This window comes from Ambystoma mexicanum, chromosome 9, assembly GCF_040938575.1.
Source record: "Ambystoma mexicanum isolate Mex_15411 chromosome 9, UKY_AmexF1_1, whole genome shotgun sequence".
Classification (NCBI taxonomy): Eukaryota; Metazoa; Chordata; class Amphibia; order Caudata; family Ambystomatidae; genus Ambystoma; species Ambystoma mexicanum.
This window is the reverse complement of record NC_090931.1, coordinates 1,291,189,843-1,291,203,137: the sequence shown is the minus strand read 5'-3', so window position 1 is coordinate 1,291,203,137 and position 13,295 is coordinate 1,291,189,843. Positions and strand designations below refer to the sequence as shown.

At 44.2% G+C, this 13,295-nt stretch overlaps 1 protein-coding gene across 1 annotated transcript in view; it reads left to right on the top strand.

The window, feature by feature from the left end:
- LOC138489072 (TGF-beta receptor type-2-like) overlaps positions 1-13,295 on the top strand; it is a 517,605-nt gene that overhangs the window by 464,852 nt on the left and 39,458 nt on the right. Inside the window, exon 6 of the mRNA XM_069616638.1 lies at positions 6,088-6,215. Coding sequence (XP_069472739.1) covers positions 6,088-6,215 — 128 coding nt within the window. The remainder of the gene's footprint in view (positions 1-6,087; positions 6,216-13,295) is intronic.

The following is a 13,295-nucleotide window of genomic DNA, read 5'->3' as shown; positions in this document are numbered from 1 at the left end:
AGGCAGGGAAGCCGTTCCAGAGGTTGGAGCCAGCCGAGGAAAGGGATCTACCTCCCATTCTCTGCTTGGAGAAGATTTTGACATGCAGAGAGTTGGAGCCAGAGGACCAAAGGACTCTGACCGGGAGGTATTTCGGGAGGGAAAGCTGGAAGTAGAGAGGTCCCAGGCCCCTGACAGCCTTGTGGATGATGCAAAGGGTCTTGAATTTGATCCTTGCGGTCACCGGGAGCCAGTGGAGAGATTTTAGGGCTGGAGAGATGCAGTCCCTGGGCTTGAGGCCAAGTATAAGTCTTGCAGTCCTATTCTGGATTAGTTGAAGGGGCGAAGGGAGGAAAGAGGCAGATTGAGTAAGAGGCTGTTACAGTAGTCCAACCTAGAGAGAACCAGGGCTCTGGAGACTTTGAGATTCTGGGGGAAGGTGAGCCAAGGTAGAAGGCCCCTGAGCAGGTGCAGCTGAAAGTTTGACTTCTTGGCAAGGTCTGTGATGTGTGGAGAGAGGAGTCAAAGGCGATCCCAAGGTTTTTTGCCTCATAAGTGGGTGAGGGGAGGAGACCCAAGGAGTCTGGCCAGAGAGTGGGGGGAAGCAAGTAGGAGGCGTCCTAATGAGAAGGATCTCTGTCTTACTGGCATTAAGGCAGAGATCATTGGCAGAGCACGATGACTGAATAGCAGTCAGGCAGTCAGGTATGAGGAAGAAGGGGGAGGATGGGGAGGAGGTAGAGGTTGCCAGATTGAAAGAGAGCTGTGTGTCATCTGAATAATACTGAAAATAAGGGGAGAAGGTGGAGATCAGGTGGGCCAGAGGGGCCAGGTAGATGTCGAAGAGCCATGGCGATAGGATATAGCCTTCAGGGATGCCACAGGTAGAGAGTGAGGTGGAGGAGAGAAAAGACCCATTTGCACTTGGGAGGGTCTGTTTGAAAGGAAGGAGGTAAGCCATGCCAGTGCCCTGTCCGTGATGCCTAGGGTATCATGGAGATGGTTTATGAGGATGGAGTGGTTGACTGTGTCAAAGGCAGAAGAAAGATCGAGGAGGATCAGAACAGAGAGAGTGTTTTGAGTCCAGATTAGAGAGTAGGTCTTAACAGGTATTCAGTATAGCAGTTTCCATGCCTCTGGATGCCCTGAAACCAAACGGGTGGTAATGGAGGCAGTGGGGTAGAAGGAAGGAGGAGGTTGGAGACATGAGGGGTAGAAGAGTCATTTGAAACAGGAAGTTCAGGGGAGGAATTAAGAGATTGATGGAAAATATCAGAAAGTGGTTGGGAATCTTAAGGAGGGGTTTGGAAGTCCACAGGAGGTTGGTACAGAATATCAGGACAAGGTTGGAAGCGATCATAGGGAGGTCGAGGTATAATAGCATGAGGAGGTTGGAAGTCCGCAGGAGGAGGTTAGTATATAATATTAGGCGGAGGTTGCTCCAGAACATCAGGAGGAGGTGATAGCTAGAAAGAACTGGAAGGCACGCTCTTTCCACGGCATGGAGTAGAGAGGATGTGGAATGGTAAGAAATGAGGACCCTAGGAGAGAGATGTGATAAGGCCCTCTTAAACCTTCCTGTGGAAAATGGGAAAGACAAACTCAATTAAAGCCTGAGAGAAACTAGAAGTGCCCTTGTGCTTGTTGGAGAAAACCTGATGTCACCTGAGTTACCTGCAGAAGTCTAGGAGATGGCCCACTCAAGCAGCACAATTTAAAGTGGAGATTTAGAAGCAATGAGGATAGTGAGAAAATTAGTGACCCGGGGCGAGAACCTCCGAAGATTGAAACTCTTGCAGAACAGAACACTGGGCCTCATTATAAGGCTGCCGGTATCCTGGTGATACATCCACCAGGATTCCGGCAAATGTAACTACCATTTCCGCCACTCTGTCCGGTGGCATTACAGCCGGGTTACAAGTGCCGGAATAACGGCTTTAATCCCCATTCATGGAATCCCATAGGACTCCATGAGGGGATATGCCGTCATTACCGGCACTGGCAATACCGGTGCTGGTAATTACGGCGATTCTTGCCAGAAGGACACCTGCCTTACCTCCAGCTCTTGACTGGAGGTAACACATGTGCCACACCGGTAAACCTGTAGTCGGCCGGTCTGGTAGAGTGCTGATATACATGAATACCAGCACTTTTATACCGGACTGGCCGACCTATAATGAGGCCGATTGTGATTACATTGAACAATTGTAGAGCGACATTTAGGACTCATTGTTTTGTTACATTCTGTCAGAGCAGGGAAAGGAGAAGTTTACGAGAACATTGCAAGGAAGACATTCTTATTTGGCACTCTGAAGTATTTTGAAAGACTTTGTTTAGAAAACCCCCACCCCACTATATGGCATTACACAACACAAGTGGTATTTGGAAACGTATAGAAGAGCAGAAATGCCCACAATACATTCAATGCAGTAATAAGTGATCAAAGCACCCACAGGTAAAAAGGAATAAAAGAAAGGACAAAGGTCACTTTCTGCTTCTCTGCTGGGATAAGGAGTGGACAATGAGATAATGGAGGCTTTGTTTGCAGTTCTACATGTTTGCTGGGGTCATTCCTGGCAATTGGGGGTGAGACAGATGGGTTGTGGGGGAGGAGCATTAAGGGGCAGCTTGTCAGAAATCGAGGACTAAAACTAACACTTGGGACTAGGGCTAGAATTGTCAGGCTGAATAAAATATATCAGAGTGCGCTACCAAATATAAGTGTGCTGTAGATACATATACCAGGATGGCCAAATATAAAGGGGCAGAAGTGGACAATAACACCAGACATAGCACTAGGATAAATAATCAGCCTGGGGTGTGACTTTAAAACCGACCGTACCAGCAATGCGTATGTCAGGATGGCAAAATATACAAGTATTGGTAAGAAAAAAGCAGGGGTGTCAATTATATCCGTGGTAAGGATGAGTTCCAGCTGAGCCAAGGAAGACGAAGAACCGTAAAATGCAGAGGAGCAGGTAACTGGGGGTTCAAAGGAAAACAAGATGGTGAAATGGAATTTTCTTCCAGGCATACATCAGAGAAGGTTAACAGAGAGTCCAGGTGCAGTTGTTCGGTCACCCGCATGGAATGGTGAAAATGATGTGATTTGAGTCTCTGTAGAATGCTGTTGAAGTTTTCCTTTCCTCGTGTGTTCCCCATGGCTGTGTGAGAGCTAGTGTATTGAGGCTTTGTCACAACTGAGGCCTTTCCATAAGCGTTCCACAGCTTGAAGCATACTGAGCAGGAGTAGGATGCTTGCCAGCAGTGCTCCAGATAAGATTTTCAGGTGGGAGTATTTTACTCCCTATTTTTAAACTTTCAGAGTATACCTGATTTCAAGAGAGTAAACATTAATGTTCTCCTTTGCAAGAGAGTAAAATGTATGTGTCATCCAGCCAATGCGTGCAAAAACTGTATGGAAATCGTTAATATGCAGCAGTTTTCTGCATTGTGACAGAATACACCTTTTATTATTTCTCTACGGTCTGGCCATTTGATCTCATTTGTATATGTTTAAATGTTGAAAACACAAAGACCTAGCCAATTACATTGTAAAGCAAACCTGGATTGTATTGTGTTCGATACAAGAATTTTCTTTTGATGTTTATTGAACGTCCTCATTTCCTGGAGCTATTACTACCTAGTGGTATGCCAATGGTATGATACAACAGTGCAGAGAGGCAAGGACTGCATGCTAAATTCTATATCTAATCTCGTGCTCAAATGGTTATTTAGATAGCTCTTTTAGCAAAGCACTGTTCATAGAACATATTGATCACAATGATCACCAAACCGAAGTCGGTACTATTTTATCAACCTCGAAAGGATGAAAGATTGAGTTGGCCTTGCCGGCATTCGAAACCTGCAACCTACAGATCATGCAGCAACGAGCGCTGAACCGGCTTAGCTATCTTATTGGCTAATGTCCTTTGGAGGTCAGTAAACTGTTTATCGACTGAGGTATAATAATCAGAGTGCCTAGATGTTGTACAAACCATGTATGAAGCACTACATAAAGTTAAATACCTATCTGGATTATCACAGGCACAGGTTTTGCAGAGTTTGCAGAGTTTCTATTTCATTTACAAATGTAACTTTTATTTGTTTGTTTTTGAACAGTGCTTGCACTTCCTGGAGAGTCAGGCTTTGAATGTTTTAATTGTAGTCTTGAAGAATTGAGAGGCTAGAACACCTGTGATTGGTGTAATGAATCACCCTTGAGCAAAGACTCTGCTGCCACTGACCATTTATAGTAATGTAACCCATTGACTGCAAGGTTGAATGGATGTAAACTAGACTGTGCATAGTCATCATTTTACACACTGTTTTTATAATTAGAGTGTAAATCAAATTATCAGTGTGGAAATGTTCTGCCTCCACATGATTTTGTACACAGGACAGCAACTCTGAAAAATACAATTGTGCAATACTGGTTTGCTTTCACTGGGGAAAAAAAGCATAATTTGTTACAAAAGATTAATTCTCAATTGCAAATTAGTTTTCCATCTTATTAATTATACAATCCTAAAATGTTAGGAAAATAAATATGCAAAGTGCTTCTGTTTGCTCGATGAGCATCAACACAGCAGAATCTGAATGGAAAGAAACCATTGCTTTTATCACAGTGCACAGTTTCTTTTTTTGAAAGGCTTCAGAGAAATACATTCTGTTTTAGAGGCTTTTCTCTATTGAATGCAATTACATCCATGTAGATAAAAATCAAAAGAAGCCTTCTGGTTTCTGTCAAGTAACCTGACTTTTGCACTGACCTCTGCTCTAAATGTGTGTGTAAATGTACACAGGAAAATAATAAAGCTGACGTATTTACAAGATTTTCATGCGTAAAAAGGCCTAGTATGCAGCTTATCTGGAGGTGAGCTTGCCAGAATGTTAGGGTGACTTGCCTTGCTGATGCCCCTATCCTTCCTTCCTTCTTCATCATTTCTATTCCCGTTAAGAGGTGGAGTGAGGACCCCTGGTGGGAGCATGGTCCAAAATAGTATCTGTGCCGGTGCCGTCTCCTGATATCGGTAGACTTTCCAGCGTCAATGCATCCCCCGTCCAATAGCCTTTCCAAGTACAAGGGCTCAATTAGAGGCAAAGCAAGATGGGCCTCATTACAAGTAGGGTGGTAAGGCAACAACAGTGCCGGTAGCGCTACCGGCACTGTTGCTACTGTGCCGCCATACTACAAGTTCTGCTTGCGGGTGCCTTTGCAGCCACCAGGCCTGACCTGGTGGCTGTACCGGCACTCGTGAGAAGAGCAGGACTGTAGCACCAGTACCGTTATTAATGGTACCGGTGCTACCACCTTCCCCATTCCCATTGAGCCCTATGGGGCTCAAATGGTAATGGGGAAGAATTGTTTCTGGTGCTCAGAAAAGGGCAACTACCGGGTCCGGCAAGGTCGTAATGACCCAGTAATTGCCTTTTTCTGGGCACCGGAAAAAAATGAATACCGGCGGCAGCCGTGCCTGTACTTCAGGCACGGCTACCGCCAGCCTCGTAATGAGGCCCAAGTGATAGCCCTTGGCACCCAATGAAGGCCTCTTGCCACTCGAAGGATGAACCTAACATTATAGAAGCCAATAAGCACTGGTGTGATTGTATGCAGCTAGAGAATTGACAATGCCAGAGACGGCAGAGCACAAACAATGGGCATTTATGTTTAGAGCAGGTGAAGTATGAAATGTTATCTAATTTAAATATGGAGATTAAAAATATCGGGTACAAAAATATTAAGGTGACAGTCTCAACCTACGAAAGTATTGAGGCAAAAATATAGTTCTATGAAAGTATTGACTTAGGAAAACCAGAGAAACAATTCTTATGGGGGTGAAGCTAGGACAATGGGAGGTGCGGCTTCATGGCAAGGAATGGTGGGTAATGGGCAGTGTAGCTACACAGGAAATGGAGCTGCCCTGGCGAAAGAAATGGGTGCATCCTAGGAAACAGCGGGGCAAATGGATTCATACTATTGATTATACATTTGAGAATGTTATGTTTTAAAAATAGTTGCTAGTCCATAGGCAAAAAGGGGGTGCACTTTCAGGGAGGGATGGAGAATAATCTAAATAATGATCATTTTTGATTTTTTTTTTGCAGAGGTCAAGAGCTACGAGTTGCCATTCGGGTCATTGGCGCGGGAGCAGCCCTGCGTGGAGACTATGCGGGACATTGTCCTGCATGGCAGGGGACGTCCAGAGATCCCGAGCAGCTGGCTGGTGCACCAGGTAAGGATCCCAGAGAAGAGAGAGGACGGAGGGCGCCTAGAATTCTACTGCCACTCTAATGTGAAAAATAGGTTGCTTCATTGGCCTACATCGCATCACCTATCGCTGGAAGTCCTGCCTTAATGCATTATTCGCCCATGGCATGTCACACAGCACCTACCACTTAATGGGAAATGTGTTTATGGCCTCACAGTACTTTCTGTTTCATGGAAACCTATGTCTGAAAACACTGTATAGAATAGAGAAGAACTGTGTCCAGTTGGCAGTGATATAATCATGGACCACTTGGGATTCCCAAAGGGTGGTCGCTTGGAAAGTGACAGAGGAGAACTGTAATGAAGTCTAAATTGTCCTGTTACAAACCCATGTCGTGCTGACCTCGGAACCCAAGCGGGACTGGGATCTCATTTCTCCCATCATAGAGTTATGGGCCTAATTACAGTACAGCAGTGCGGGTCTAATGTCATTACTGTTGCATTACCACACCGCCGTACTACAAGTTTGGTGATAAGGTGATGGATTTAATCCTCCAATTTACTGCCAAAAACAGTGGAATTACCGCTGGCAGAATTACTGCCAGTGGTAATTCTGCTGAAATACCTATAGAGTCCTATGTACTCCGTATATGGGAATTAACAATGCCCTACAATCACTTGTAATCCTGCGGTAAATACACAGGACCAGGTGTCGAAAACGGTAATCAATTTTGTCGGTAATTTAGTGTATTTATTGCTGAATTACCACCAAACTCGTAATAAGGCCCAATTTGATCAAGCATAATACCTTTAGTTATACTTTACAAATTTAACATCATTAGCATATACTTAATTCCATAAGCAGCTAAGCATATTTTACCGTTTACAATAAAGTTTAACTGAATTAGATGCTTGTGCGGATGCTTCCAACCTAGAAAATTGAACTCTTGTTTTAAGCCATATCATCTTCTCTCCAAATTATGGTTAGGAGTTTGAGGTTGTTTAACACAAATTCCTGTCTAGGTGAAAATATGGGAAATGCAATCCCAGCTTTACAATCCTATCAAAACCTACACTATAAGACGATGGAAAATTCCTAAATGCTTAATAAAGCTGGGACTGAGTGGTCCAGTAAAGAAGGTTCAAAGAAAACATGCTGAATACAACTGAGGAATGGGGTGCAAGTTTATTCTCTGACATACCACCAACTAAAAGAAAATGACCAGGCTTCAAAGCCTTATTCCACCAACCGAAGTACACCGAACAAAAGGGCAAGTGTAGTAGACATCGGATAGCAAAATAAGTAAAATGGTGTCAAATATAGGCTGGTAACAGAAAAGGGGTATAGTGAAAAGGAGTAGGGGCAGTAGGGGAGAACTCAACAGTAAGGGAAGGAATCGGGAAAAGAGCAATGATGTAGGGTGGGCTGAGTGGGGATTTTTGGGTGTGCACATTGTAGGAGGAACCCACTTGTACCCAAAGGGATTTCCCAAAGGCCCACAAAAGGGCAGGGGAATTTTTTCTTTTTGTTTTTTTAAAGGGCCAGTAAGGGGCAAAGATAGGTAGGAAAAAAGGGATTGATACACAGGAGAGATAGAAAGAGAAATAGTCAAACATGTAAAACAAGATTAAATGGAAGGGATGCCAATCAAGGAAAACGAATGGATTAAAAGACATAACCAATGTAAAAACAAGATTTGACAAGAATGATTTGGCAGGGATGTATGTTTAGAAAGCAGATCAGCAAGGATACACTGAACTGGAGGAATGATGAGGCAGATGTCTATTTATACCAACCAATCATGTGACCCGTGATACATTGGTATAAAAATACATGTTGGCAATTTGATCACATACAATTACAAACAAATCTATCTAAAAAGCACCCTCAGTGCTTTATATTCCCCTTATATAGCGCCAAACATGAGAAACATCTCAATTCAGGGTGCCCAAGGTGATAGAAGAAGGTAGTGGAGGAAAGAAGGTAAGGGGAGAAGCTAAGAAGGTTAGAACAATCAGAAGGAGGGTATCACAGGGTACACCAATCTCCATTAGAGTAGTGTCTAAACATTCAGACATAGAACCAAAAGAGGCCCTGGAAATAATGTCCAAAGTGGCCCCATAGTAGACATTTGCAGCAAGCACAACCCTTTTCCTATGGGAAATTTGGAAATACCACACAAAAGAGGCCCAGGGTGCAGAGGCCTACCGGGAAATCTCCAGAGTTCCCTATAGGCCAGTCCAGCCCTTAGTACTAGAAAAGACTGTACAGTGCATAGGGTTTGTTAAGTATTCTAGGAGAACATCATAAGTCTTTGGTGGGTTTTATCAGAATTAGGTGCTCAAATGTATTTCCTGTTGTTTTGATGAACTTACCCCTTGAGTTGACTCTTATACTTGATAGGATCTGCTCTCTAAAAACTGAACTCTTCAACCTGTCCCTCGACTCTGCTTGCTTTCCCTTGATTTTCAAAATGGCCACGATCAACCCTCTCCTAAAAAAGCAAAGGGCTGACCCGAAACTACCGGCTAACTTTTCCCCTGTGTCCTTCCCTCCCTGTGTCCTTCCACACTACTCTAAAGTGCTTGAAAGGGTTGTGCTCAACCATCTTACCATTTCATTAGACATCCACAACCTTCAAGACCCCATACAAGCAGGTTTCCGCTCCTGTCACTCCACGGAAAGTGCTATCATGAATGTGTCCAACTTCGTCGCCTCTTCTAATCATTCTCTTTTTTTATTTATTTATTTGATTTTTACTCATCTAAAACTGAGTTTTATCAAAACTTCAAACTCTCTTTTCATGCGTGAGGAAAATCTTCACGCACATCCACCGTCCTGTAGTACTAGTATTCAGCGTTCGAGAACAGATCCGAGGATTTGCGTCTTTGTCCAAATCACCGGGGTGATTTGCTGCTTGTGTGCAGATTATCCGTGGGCACTTGATGGTTTATTTTTTTCAATGCTACTTCTGTTAGTTTCACCATTGCCACAGACCATCTCGTTTTTTCGCCTGAGATCAATCTGTTCCACAGGTCCTCTGGTTGTACAAACCAAGCGTTCGAAAGCAACGGCCGAAGATAAGTCATTCTATTTTCTTTGGTTTTTGGACAGTCTATCACTAGATGTTTTAGTGTTTCTGTCACTGCCTCCTTTTCACATAGGCGACAAGTCTTGTCGCTCTTGGTTCCTCGAATGGCTATAATCTCCCGCGTTGGTAACAGATTAAATCTGGCTTTCATGAACACACTTCTCAGTTTTTTGTCCGGGAATTTTAGACAGTAGTTTTGCAGTTTTTTCAGCTTATTGAAAGTCAGTGGTAAGTGGGTTAACAGTTTGTTTCCTACTGCCTTTTCAACTGTGGTGATCCAATCCCACTCTTCCATTTTTCGTTTAATTTGATCTGGATTTTCCTTTAGGTCTTTTTCTGTACAGGCTATTTGTATTAGCTCGTCTTTTCTGGCCTTTACCCATTTATTTAGGGCTTTGCACTTTCCTGATTCCATTTCTTCCCTCATGATGTCATATGTGCGTAGGGTGTCAGGCATGATTATTTTCCTGTACAGCCTCATAGCGCTTTGATCGACCATTAGATCACTCTATCCACATTTTCCTTGACCTGTCTGCTGCCTTTGACACTGTCGATCACTCTGATCTCCTCAATATGCTCTTTCTTCTTGGGATTCACAATTGAGCACTTAAATGGATTGAATCCTACCTTGCATCTCGACAATTCTGTTTCCTGGAGCAACTCACTCCTTTAACTGTTGGTGACCCACAAGGCTCAGTTTTTGATCCGCTCCTTTTTAGACTCTACACCTCTCCTCCAGGGGCAATAATCTCCTCCTTTGGGTTCTCGTACCAACTCTTTGCGTACGACACCCAAATCTACTTCTCCTTTCCTGAACTCTCCTCTGATCTCTCTATCAATATTTCCAACTATCTCTCTAACATTGAACAATGGATGGCTTTGCACTCTCTGATGTTAAACTCTACCAAAACAGATGTGCTCTTCTTCCCTGCCAGAGGCTCTCTCTCATCTCTTCCTCTGCCTATCCAGTTCCCACCTGACACTCTCCGCTACTCTTCTTCAGCTAGGAACCTCAGCGTCATCTTTGACCCTTCTCACACCTTCTCTACTTTCATCTCCAAAACTGGAACAGCAGCTCGCACACTCCTTCTTCCTTTCAACACTGCCAGGCATCTCTTAACCACTCTTGTCTTCTCTAAACGGGGCTACTGTGGCCGCATCCTCTTTGGTCTCTCCAAATATGCTTTCTGTCCTCACGAAAAGATCGTTAACTTTGCTACCAGGACTCTCTTCGTACTCCCTCACTTCACACCTATTTCCTTGTACTGTCACCAGGCCGGATGGCTGACGATGCAAAACAGGGCCAGATTTAAATGTCTTCGCCGGGTTCACAAATCTATACATGGTAAGGCACCACCGTATCTATCCTCCTCTATCCAACTCTACAAGCCTTCTCGTAACTCCGCTGTGCCTCGACTACCCTGCATGGATGTCATTTGAGGTCTCCCTTGATACTTCTGTGGTCTCCCTTGCTACCCCTTGAAATTGTAGCTCCTGGGCTGTGGCCAGCACCATGTGGCTTTTTGTTTCCGGAGAGCTGGATTTCTTGTTCAGGCCTCTTCAGGGGGTTCCACAAGTGCAACACTTTCACCACTGACCCTAAATAAGATAGAATATGAATAATAATGTGTCTTTCTGGAATTCAATACAATAATTGCTAGACTCATTAAAGGTTTATTTCAGGCACACTTGCGGGGGTGAGACACTGATTTAGTCTGTTCCTAAACATCGCAAATTCACAATGCAGACAAAAACCTTCCAAAAAGCATTTAGAGTAGAATAAGCCTCCATTTCGGACATGTTTTTTTCTGCCGTTGTCTCTGTTACGATCATCACAAGACATTCCATCTCGGTGTCCTCGGTCACTTGACAAAATCCTTATGCCTAAAAGCTTGTATCCAGTGTAGAAATGTTTGACCATAGCTCATAAAGTGGCCCTTGATTTCATTGTGCCACAATAAATGCTTTGTTGTAATATGTCAATCTTTCCCATCTCCATTGCATGCTGTTCAGGATGTCTGTTTGCTTGTATGAGGTAACGAGTGCCCAGAGTACGGGATGCCGTGTGAGTGCGCTGCTTTCCCTGCACTACTCTAAATTCTTTAATACACAGTTATGAATCCTCCAAATGGTATGTAGTTTGCCAACCTCTGAAGCCCGAAAGTTAGATCCATGCATGCTTCACATGTAACCAACTTTGGACCAGACCTGCAGATGAGCTGGTCTGCTGTTAAATCCCAGTTACCAGTTTAATGGTATCCACTACAGAGTGTAATTTTATTTCTGACTTTGAGAACATTCAAATATGTAATTGCTCATTTTACTATAGCCGGTAAGATAGCGATAGCCGGTAAGATAGCACAGTGGGTTGAGCGCTTGCTGCTGCGATGTGTGTGTGATCTGCAAGTTGGAGGTTCGATTCCTGGCATGGCCAACTAAGCCTTTTATCCTTCTGAGGTTGATAAATGAATACCAACACAGGTTGGGTGATATTGTATGTATAATTGTTCTATATAAAGCGCTGAAGCGTAAGTGCTATATAATAACACATCATTATCATTTGTCCTTGGGCATCTGCTTGCATTCACACTAATGTGGTAATATGGGCCTATACACACTGATATTAACGATACATATGGTTATCCATTCTTATATGAAATGTATATCACATTACAGTGATTTTGTAAACATATTTTTTGTATTGTACTTAGGAACAATGCTATGAAATGCCACTTCCTGTTTTGTCAAGGGGTAAAAAGTCGTGTTCCATCACTTCCTGTGATGTCACTTCGAGGTGGGGTCAAATTACATCACTTTCTGGGATGTCATCAGAGGTCAAGGGTTGTGTGATGTCACTTCCGCTAACCCAGGCATTTTGGTGAAATGACGTCCCTGCTACCATTGTGGCTCCTCCCCCTGCCTGTGTTTCCTCTCGCTTCTGCTCTTTCTCTCTTCTTGCTCCACTTGCATGGAATTCTCTTCCCCCAGAAATCAGAGAAACAGTCCACAAGAATGTGTTCAAAGCCAGACTAAAAGCCTACTTCCTCGCCTCCGAGTTACCCTCTTAACCTACCTCTCATCTGCCTGCACATTTTTCCCTAGCCTTTAACCTGCCGCTGTCCCTCACTTCCTCTGCCTTCAGTCTAGCACTTCACCCATCATGGTGGCCTCCTGAGCACAGCTGGCTATACCACCTACTTGCACTTAAAAATGTCCAGTGTTCATTCTCTTTAATCTATGTATGTCCACTTATGTATTGTCCCCGGTGACTGTTCCATTTACTGCCCTCCACAACCTGGTCAGAATGTCCTTCAAACTCACCCCATTGTAAGTAGCTCACTGCATCCCGTCAAATCCGATTTCTTATACAGTGTACAATCTTTTGTGATCAAAAGAGCAGTGTTCCTCCTGTACATGTCTTGCTTGCCAACACTGGTTCTCATTGTTAAAACCTTTTAAGTCTGTTAATAGGTCTTGTACATGTACAGGCTTAGACACAGTGGCCCTCAATACAAGTGTGGCGGTCCAGAAGCAACGTGCTGGGAATTCCGATTAGCGGCACTCATTCTGGACCGCAGTACTATGAGTGGGAATGCTGGTAACAACACTGCAGGTAACAGCGTACACTGTGCTACCATTGCCGGTAGCACAGGTAACTGAAACTGCGGGACCCTCGTGAATCAGTGCCAGAAACTCTGGCACCACGGAAAGAGGCGGCATTACAACAGCAGATTTCCCCCGAAAACCAACACAAACGTTACGCTGCCACTGAGAAAGCAATGACGGAGGCACCGCAGAGCAGGCGGTAACCAGGCCCAGGTGTGGAGTAACAGGCCACAGGTGCACCCAGTTGACCCAGCTGCAAACAATGAGCACAGGGGACTGCTGAAAAGGACCACACCCACACCACACACATCTTCCAACACAACCATGCTGCCACTTGTAGCAGCAGTCATGGAGGTGCTGCATGCAGGAGTGCAACAGTGGCAACAGGCCGACAGGCAGTGGAGGAA